Consider the following 10,000-nt stretch of genomic DNA (forward strand, 5'->3'; position numbering starts at 1 on the left):
CAGAGAGAGAGAGAGAGAGAGAGACAGAGACAGAGACAGAGATAAAGAAAGAGAGAGAGGAGAGAGAGAGAGGGAGAGAGAGAGAGAGAGATAGAGAGAGAGAGAGAAGAGACAGCAAATAGAGTGATTAACAAAGAGTAAGCTGTCCTGGGCTCTGTTCACAAAAACAAACAGACCCCACAGAGCCCCTGGATAGTTACCTGACACATTGGAAGAATTAACAAAAGCAGAGCAAACTATACTGCTATTTGGCCCTAGACAGAGAGACAGAGAGTACATAGTGGCAGAATACCTGACCACTGTGACTGACCCAAGCTTAAGGAAAAGCTTTGACTATGCACAGACTCAGTGAGCATAGCTTGCTATTGAGAAAGGACCACCATAGGCAGACATGGCTCTCAAGAGAAGAGAAGACAGGTGATGTGATGTGCTCACCTCCTGCCCAATGCATGACCATTAGTAGGAGAGACATATTTCCCTCAGATTACACAGATCCACAACTAATTAGAAAACAAACCAGATGTTGATAAACTCCCATATCTACTGGGTTAAATTACACATGTGTGTGACATCACAGCAGCAGCAAGATTTGTGATCTGTTGCCACAAGAAAAGGAATGAAGAACAACCAGTGAAGAACAAACACCATTGTAAATACAACCCATATTTATATTTATCTATTTTCCCTTTGTACTTTAACTATTTGTACATCGTGACAACACTGTATATAGACATAAAAATGACATATAAAATGTCTTTATTCCATTGGAACTTTTGTGAGTGTAATGTTCCTCTTTAATTGATAAAGTAAAGATATGGTTTCCCATGCTAATAAAGCCCTTAAATCGATTGAATTCAGAGGAGACAGAGAGAGAGAGAGAGAGGAGAAAGATGAGAGAGAGAAGAGAGAGAGAAAGAGAGAGAGAGAGAAACAGAGAGAGAGAAAAAGGAGAGAGAAAGAGAGAGACAGAAGAGAGACAGGACAGAGAGAAACAGAGAGAGAGAAGAGAAACAGAGAGAGAAAACAGAGAGAGAGAAACAGAGAGATAGGAGAGAGAGAGAGAGAGAGAGAGAAAGAGAGAGAGAAAGAAAAACAGAGAGAGAGAGAGAAAGGAGCGCGAGAGAGAGAGAAACAGAGAGAAGAGAAAGAGAGAGAGAGGAGATAATCAGAAATTAGAGAATGGTCAGATGTGGAAGCAGAGATGCATCTCAGATGAGACTGTGGTCAGAGAACAGCATCCGTATCTGATTAGGATAATGAGCTAGTCATCTTATCTACAGAAGGGTGGGTAAATCCATTCGTTCGGCCTTTCTCTTCATTCATGAATGAGCTTGAGTGTTCTTATCTACAGAGGGGAAGCTAATCTATTGGTTCTGCCTTTCTCTTCATTCATGGATACCAGGAATGCCCAAGAAAACAATCCTAACAGTGATGTTCGTGAAACAGCAAATCAACCTCAGAGGAGCTTTACATTGTTGTACTGCCCTCTACAGGTCAAGCTCAGAGGAGCTTTACATTGTTGTACTGCCCTCTACAGGTCAATCTCAGAGGAGCTTTACATTGTTGTACTGCCCTCTACAGGTCAATCTCAGAGGAGCGTTACATTGCTGTACTGCCCTCTACAGGTCAACCTCAGAGGAGCTTTACATTGTTGTACTGCCCTATACAGGTCAATCTCAGAGGAGCTTACATTGTTGTACTGCCCTCTACAGGTCACCTCAGAGGAGCTTACATTGTGTGTACTGCCTCTACAGGTCAAGGGGGAAAACACTGTGCAGTGAGTAGAGGACTGGGGGGGGGGGGGGGGGGGGGGGGGGTAGTTGAGTAGTGTGTAGAGGACCTGGGAGGGGGGGGGGGTAGTTGAGTAGTGTGTAGAGGACTGGGAGGGGGGGGAGTTGAGTAGTGTGTAGAGGACTGGGGGGGGGAGTTGAGTAGTGTGTAGAGGACTGGGGGGGGGGGGGGTTGAGTAGTGTGTAGAGGACTGGGAGGGGGGGGGGGTAGTGAGTAGTGTGTAGAGGCATAGGAGGGGGGGGTGAGTATGTGTGTAGAGGACTGGGGGGGTAGTTGAGTAGTGTGTAGAGGACTGGGAGGGGGGGGGGCTTGAGTAGTGTGTAGAGGACTGTGAGGGGGGGGGGTTGAGTAGTGTGTAGAGGACTGGGAGGGGGGGGAGTTGAGTAGTGTGTAGAGGACTGTAGAGGGGGGGGGGTTGAGTAGTGTGTAGAGGACTGGGGGGGGAGTTGAGTAGTGTGTAGAGGACTGTGAGGGGGGGGGGAGTTGAGTAGTGTGTAGAGGACTGGGGGGGGGATTGAGTAGTGTGTAGAGGACTGGGGGGGGGGGGTAGTTGAGTAGTGTGTAGAGGACTGGGAGGGGGGGGGAGTTGAGTAGTGTGTAGAGGACTGGGGGGTAGTTTGAGTAGTGTGTAGAGGACTGGGGGGGATTGATTAGTGTGTAGAGGACTGGGGGGGGGGGGAAGTTGAGTAGTGTGTAGAGGACTGGGAGGGGGGGGAGTTGAGTAGTGTGTAGAGGACTGTGAGGGGGGGGGAGTTGAGTAGTGTGTAGAGGACTGGAGGTGGGGGAGTTGAGTAGTGTGTAGAGGACTGGTGGGGGGGGGAGTTGAGTAGTGTGTAGAGGACTGGGGGGGGGGAGAGTTGAGTAGTGTGTAGAGGACTGGGGGGGATTGAGTAGTGTGTAGAGGACTGGGGGGGGGGGAGTTGAGTAGTGTGTAGAGGACTGTGAGGGGGGGGGTTGAGTAGTGTGTAGAGGACTGGGGGGGGGGGGGGGTTGAGTAGTGTGTAGAGGACTGGGGAGGGGGGAGTGAGTAGTGGTGTAGGGACTGGGGGGGGATTGAGTAGTGTGTAGAGACTGGGGGGGGGGGGGGTTGAGTAGTGTGTAGAGGATGGGGCGGGGGGAGTTGAGTAGTGTGTAGAGGACTGGGGGGGGGGGAGTTTGAGTAGTGTGTAGAGGACTGGGGGAGGGGGGGGTAGTGAGTAGTGTGTAGAGGACTGGGGGGGGGGAGTTGAGTAGTGTGTAGAGGACTGTGGGGGGGGGGGAGTTGAGTAGGTGTAGAGGACGGGGGGGGGGGGGGAGTTGAGTAGTGGTGTAGAGGACTGGGGGGGTAGTGAGTAGTGTTGTAGAGGACTGGGGGGGATTGAGTAGTGTGTTAGAGGACTGGGGGGGGGGGGAGTGAGTAGTGTGTAGAGGACTGTGAGGGGGGGGGGTTGAGTAGTGTGTAGAGGACTGGGAGGGGGGGGGAGTTGAGTAGGTGTAGAGGGACTGGGGCGGGGGGGTAGTTGAGTAGTGTGTAGAGGACTGGGGGGGGGGGGAGTTGAGTAGTGTGTAAGGACTGGGGGGGGGGGGAGTTGAGTAGTGTGTAGAGGACTGGGGGGGGGGGAGTTGAGTAGTGTGTAGAGGGACTGGGGGGGGGGGAGTTGAGTAGTGTGTAGAGGGACTGGGGGGGGGGAGTTGAGTAGGTGTAAGTGTGTAGAGGACTGGGGGGGGGGGGAGTTGAGTAGTGTGTAGAGGACTGGGGGGGGGGAGTTGAGTAGTGTGTAGAGGACTGTGAGGGGGGGGGTGTAGTTGAGTAGTGTGTAGAGGACTGGGGGGGGATTGAGTAGTGTGTAGAGGACTGTGAGGGGGGGGGGTTGAGTAGTGTGTAGAGGACAGGGGGGGGATTGAGTAGTGTGTAGAGGGACTGGGGGGGGATTGAGTAGTGTGTAGAGGACTGTGAGGGGGGGGGGGTTGAGTAGTGTGTAGAGGACAGGGGGGGGATTGAGTAGTGTGTGTAGAGGACTGGGAGGGGGGGGGGGGTAGTTGAGTAGTGTGTAGAGGGACTGGGGGGGGATTGAGTAGGTGTGTTAGAGGACTGTGAGGGGGGGGGGGTTGAGTAGGTGTGTAGAGGACAGGGGGGGGATTGAGTAGTGTGTAGAGGACTGGGGGGGGATTGAGTAGTGTGTAGAGGACTGTGAGGGTGGGGGGGGGGGTTGAGTAGTGTGTAGGAGGACAGGGGGGGGGATTGAGTAGTGTGTAGAGGACTGGGAGGGGGGGGGGGGTAGTTGAGTAGTGTGTAGAGGCATAGGAGGGGGGGGGGTGAGTAGTGTGTAGAGGACTGGGAGGGGGGGGTGAGTAGTGTGTAGAGGACTGGGAGGGGGTGGTGAGTAGTGTGTAGAGGACTGGGGGGGGTGAGTAGTGTGTAGAGGACTGGGAGGGGGGGGGAGTTGAGTAGTGTGTAGAGGACTGGGAGGGGGGGGGAGTTGAGTAGTGTGTAGAGGACTGGGGGTTGATTTGGGGGAGTTGAGTAGTGTGTAGAGGACTGGGAGGGGGGGGTTGAGTAGTGTGTAGAGGACTGGGGGGTTGATTTGTGGGGAGTTGAGTAGTGTGTAGAGGACTGGGGGTCGATTTGGGGTAGTTGCGTAGTGTGTAGAGGACTGGGGGGTCTATTTGGGGTAGTTGAGTAGTGTGTAGAGGACTGGGGGGGTTGATTGTGGATAGTGTGTCAGCAGAGGATGGGGGTTGTGCAGCAGAGGATGGGGGGGTTGTGCAGATGGGGGGTTGTGCAGCAGAGGATGGGGGGTTGTGCCAGATGGGGGGTTGTTATGCAGCAGAGGATGGGGGTTGTTATGCAGCAGAGGATGGGGGTTGGTGCAGCAGAGGATGGGGGTTGTGCAGCAGAGGATGGGGGTTGTTATGCAGCAGAGGATGGGGGGGTTGTGCAGCAGAGGATGGGGGTTGTTATGCAGCAGAGGATGGGTTGTTATGCAGCAGAGGATGGGGGGTTGTTATGCAGCAGAGGATGGGTTGTTATGCAGCAGAGGATGGGGGTTGTTATGCAGCAGAGGATGGGGGTTGTTATGCAGCAGAGGATGGGGGGTTGTTGTGCAGCAGAGGATGGGGGGTTGTGCAGCAGAGGATGGGGGTTGTTATGCAGCAGAGGATGGGGGGGTTGTGCAGCAGAGGATGGGGGGTTGTTATGCAGCAGAGGATGGGGGGTTGTGCAGCAGAGGATGGGGGTTGTTGTGGAGCAGAGGATGGGTTGTTATGCAGCAGAGGATGGGGGGTTGTTATGCAGCAGAGGATGGGGGTTGTTATGCAGCAGAGGATGGGGGTTGTTATACAGCAGAGGATGGGGGTTGTTATGCAGCAGAGGATGGGGGTTGTGCAGCAGAGGATGGGGGTTGTTATGCAGCAGAGGATGGGGGGTTGTGCAGCAGAGGATGGGGGTTGTTATGCAGCAGAGGATGGGGGGTTGTGCAGCAGAGGATGGGGGTTGTTATGCAGCAGAGGATGGGGGGTTGTGCAGCAGAGGATGGGGGTTGTTATGCAGCAGAGGATGGGGGTTGTTATGCAGCAGAGGATGGGGGTTGTGCAGCAGAGGATGGGGGTTGTTATGCAGCAGAGGATGGGGGTTGTGCAGCAGAGGATGGGGGGTTGTGCAGCAGAGGATGGGGGTTGTTATGCAGCAGAGGATGGGGGTTGTATGCAGCAGAGGATGGGGGTTGTGCAGCAGAGGATGGGGGTTGTTATGCAGCAGAGGATGGGGGTTGTTATGCAGCAGAGGATGGGGGTTGTTGTGCAGCAGAGGATGGGGGTTGTTATGCAGCAGAGGATGGGGGGTTGTGCAGCAGAGGATGGGGTTGTTATGCAGCAGAGGATGGGGGGTTGTGCAGCAGAGGATGGGGGTTGTTATGCAGCAGAGGATGGGGGTTGTTATGCAGCAGAGGATGGGGGTTGTTATGCAGCAGAGGATGGGGTTGTTATGCAGCAGAGGATGGGGGGTTGTTATGCAGCAGAGGATGGGGGGTTGTTGTGCAGCAGAGGATGGGGGGGGGTTGTGCAGCAGAGGATGGGGGGTTGTTGTGCAGCAGAGGATGGGGGGGGTGTGCAGCAGAGGATGGGGGTTGTGTGGAGACCAGGAGATGGCGACCCTGCGACAGCTTTCTCCTCAGCTGGGGGGAGGGGAGCCTCAGATGAGTCTAACTCTGCCTCCGTGTGCGTCTCGGCTTGCTCTCCACCAATGTGCGTGTCCACCTGCAGTGATGTCATCAGTAAATAATCAATCAATACATATGAACCAATGAATCTATCAGTTCAAGTCTATCAGTCACTACATACAGTGCCATCAGAAAGTATTCATACCCCTTGACGTATTCCACATTTTGTTGTCTTACAGCCTAAATTCAAAATGGATTCAATACTTTTTTTCTCACCCATCTACACACAATACCCCATTATTACATCATAATACCCCACTATAACATCACAATACCCATTATGACATCGTAATACCCCATTATGACATCACAATACCCCATTATGACATCACAATACCCCATTATGACATCGTAATACCCCATTATGACATCTACCCCATTATGACATCATAATACCCCATTATGACATCGTAATACCCCACTATAACATCACAATACCCCATTATGACATCATAATACCCCATTATGACATCACAATACCCCATTATTACATCATAATAACCCATTATTGTTACGAATCCATCCGAAGATGGTGCCTCTTCCTGTTCGGGCGGCGCTCTGCGATCGTCGTCGCCGGCCTACTAGCTGCCACCGATCCCCTTTTCTGTTTCATTTAGTTGTGTCTGAGTAGTTTCACCTGTTTCATGTTTAGGTTGTGATTGTGGGCTGTTTAAACCCAGTAGGCCCGTCGGCTTTGGTGCAGGCTGGTTTCTCTGTTCGTTTTGTGGATGTGATATGTTTTGTCTCCGGACTGTTGGTGTCCTGTTTTTGGGCCGGTCATTGTATGCGCCTGCTGTTTTGGCGTGACCTACTTTTCTCCGGAATAAATACAGTTGTCCTTTACCCTCTGCTCTCTGCGCCTGACTCCGCCCCCTCTACTCCTAGAAGTCGTAACAATTATGACATCACAATACCCCATTATGACATCACAATACCCCATTATGACAAATTGAAAACATGTTTTCACATGTCACCTGAAAAGGTAAAGAAAAGTAAATAAAGAAATATGTTATTTACATGTTATTTACATCGGTATTATTTATGGAAGGGCGGCAGGTAGCCTTGTGGTTAGAGAGTTGGGACTATTAACCGGAGGATTGCAAGATCGAATCCCCGAGCTGACAAGGTAAAAAAATCTGTCGTTTTGGCCCGAACCCACTGTTCCTAGGCCGTCATTGAAAATAAGAATTTGTTCTTAACTGACTTGCCTAGTTAAATAAACGTAAAGGAGGGGGGGGTGAAAACCTTTGTCGTAATTTGTCCCTATTTTAGAACATGGAACACAGAAGTTAGAACACAGAACACTAGAACTTAGAACACAGAACTTTCGGGAACTGGGTGCAAAAACACATATCGGAATTTGTCCCTATTTGCTGTCCTGTGTGGGTTTACATGTACTGTGTGGGATGTTACGATGACTAAAAAACACGCTGTGCTAAAACATAATCTCCTCTCAGCCTGAGTGTCAGGCTGTTTGTGTTGTCACGCCAACTCCTTGTCACTCAAAGTCATGTTTGGCTTGACAATGAGCAGTGGAGTTGGCATTAGTACAAACCTATCCAGGCTACAAAGGGACAACCTGTTTGAGAAAATCAATACAGACATAAACTGCTGAGTCAGCTCACCTCCAGGTCAGAGAAGAGATACTGAAAAACAACCACACAGACACTAAAATCAACAAGACTGCTTTCATTCCAAAAACATTCCTCCTATGTTCTTCTCTCGTTCTATTCCCTCTACTCCTCACAGCTACCCAGTCTGATCAGGGACAGTATGTATCAATCCTCTACTCCTCACAGCTACCCAGTCTGATCAGGGACAGTATGTATCAATCCTCTACTCCTCACAGCTAGGGGACTGATCCTATCTGATCACACTTACTGAGATGTTTGATGCGACCGGCCAGCCCCAGATCTGTCAAGGGCAGAAGTGAAGGACACAACCTGGAATGAGAAGCATCGCAACCTGTGAGTCAATCAATCCGTTACGAAACCCCAGGAGGTTTCTCGGATTGACCGCTCGCTAGACAAACAGTGACTAATGTAGGCCGTATCCCAAATGGCTCCCTATATAGTGCACTACTTTAGACCAGAGCCCTATGGAACCCTATTCCCTACATAGTGCACTACTTTAGACCAGGGCCCTATGGGTGTCCCTATGGGCCCCAGATATAAGTAGTGCACCATATAGGGAATAGGGTGCCATTTGGACCTAACAGAGGGTTTGTCATCAGGTATTGCCATATATAGGGGCCCTGAGGCCCGGGGGAACAGTATTCTAGACGGACAGAGAGAAGAGAGATGAAGCTACTAAATATTCTCTGCTTCTGCCTGGCTGTCCTCGCCTCCACTTGGGTACGGTAATATATGTTTTTATTGTTTATTAAATAATTATTTTAATTTAAGAGGTTTAATAATACTTTATTTAATAATAATATATTGGATTTATATAGCACTTTTTATTTTATTTTTAAAAAATTTAATTTTTTTGATTCATTATTTATTAAATAATTTTTTAATGTAAGAGGTTTAATAATATTTTATTTAATAATAATTTATTGGATATAATTTTTTTAAATGTTTATGTTCATTATTTATTAAAACATTTTTTTAATTTAAATATATTTAATAATATTTTATTTCATAATAATAATAATAATAATAAATTTTGGGGATTTATATAGCACTTTTTCCAGGTGACATGCTGTATCTAGTCCTTGTTAATATGTTAGCTGCCATGTTGAGAACAAGTGTTTTAAAGACTGCTTTATTCTCTAGGATCAAGCGGACGTCTTGCTTGATGTGTGGATCATTTATTATCCAAAATTCAATTCAATTCAATGTGACATTTTGAGCATGAAAGCAGGTTTCTGGGGCATGAAGAGAAGGACTAGAAGGATGTTATCAGCAGTGGTGTAAAGTACTGAAGTAAAAATACTATAAAGTACTACTTAAGTAGTTTTTTTTGGGTATCTTTACTCTACTTTATATTTTTTTACAACTTCAACTTTTACTTCACAACATTTCTAAAGAAAATAATGTATTTTTTACTCCGTACATTTCTCCTGACACCCAAAAGTACATTTTGAACGATTAGCAGGATTAGAAAAATGTTCTAATTCACGCACTTATCAAGAGAACATCCCTGGTCATCCCTGCAGCCTCTAATCTGGCAGATCCACTAAACAGAGAACATCCCTGGTCATCCCTGCAGCCTCTAATCTGGCAGATCCACTAAACAGAGAACATCCCTGGTCATCCCTGCAGCCTCTAATCTGGCAGATTCTCTAAACACAAACGCTTTGTTTGTAAATTGTGTTGAGAGTTGGAGTATGACCCCTGGATTTCCGTAAAAATAAAAATAAATCACAAATTGTGCTTAATATAAGTCATTAGAAATTATTCATACTTTACTTTTACCTTTAATACTTAAGTTACTTACTTTTTATAATTAAGTATATTTAAAACCAAATATTTGTATACTTTTACTGATGTAGTATTTGACTGGGGGACTTTCACTTTTACATGAGTAATTTTCTATTAATCTCTCTCTCTCTCTGTCTCTCTGTCTCTCTCTCTGTCTCTGTCTCTCTCTCTCTCTCTCTCTCTCTCTCTGTCTCTCTCTCTCTCTGTCTCTCTCTCTGTCTCTCTCTCTCTCTCTCTCTCTGTCTCTCTCTCTCTGTCTCTCTCTCTGTCTCTCTCTCTCTCCCTCTCTCTCTGTCTCTCTCTCTCCCTCTCTCTCTCTCTCTCTCTCTCTCTCTCTCTCTCTGTCTCTCTCTCTCTCTCTCTCTGTCTCTCTCTCTCTCTCTCTCTGTCTCTCTCTCTGTCTCTCTCTCTCTCTCTCTCTCTCTCTGTCTCTCTCTCTCTCTCTATTTCACCCCCCCCTCTCTCTCTCTCTGCCCCCCCCCCCCTCTCTCTCCCCCCCTCTCTCTCTCTATCTATCCACCCCTCTCTCTCTATTTCACCCCCTCTCTCTCTCTCTATTTCACCTCCCCCCTCTCTCTATCCCCCACC

General features: G+C 48.6%; 1 protein-coding gene across 1 annotated transcript in view; it reads left to right on the top strand.

The window, feature by feature from the left end:
- Positions 1–8,185: 8,185 nt before the first annotated feature.
- Positions 8,186–10,000, top strand: part of LOC110513729 (fibrinogen alpha chain) — a 6,652-nt gene continuing 4,837 nt past the window's right edge. Inside the window, exon 1 of the mRNA XM_036987043.1 lies at positions 8,186–8,341. Within this exon, the coding sequence (XP_036842938.1) occupies positions 8,288–8,341 (54 nt within the window). The 5' untranslated portion in view covers positions 8,186–8,287. The remainder of the gene's footprint in view (positions 8,342–10,000) is intronic.

The sequence above is a fragment of the Oncorhynchus mykiss genome, chromosome 9 (assembly GCF_013265735.2).
Source record: "Oncorhynchus mykiss isolate Arlee chromosome 9, USDA_OmykA_1.1, whole genome shotgun sequence".
In the NCBI taxonomy this organism is placed as follows: Eukaryota; Metazoa; Chordata; class Actinopteri; order Salmoniformes; family Salmonidae; genus Oncorhynchus; species Oncorhynchus mykiss.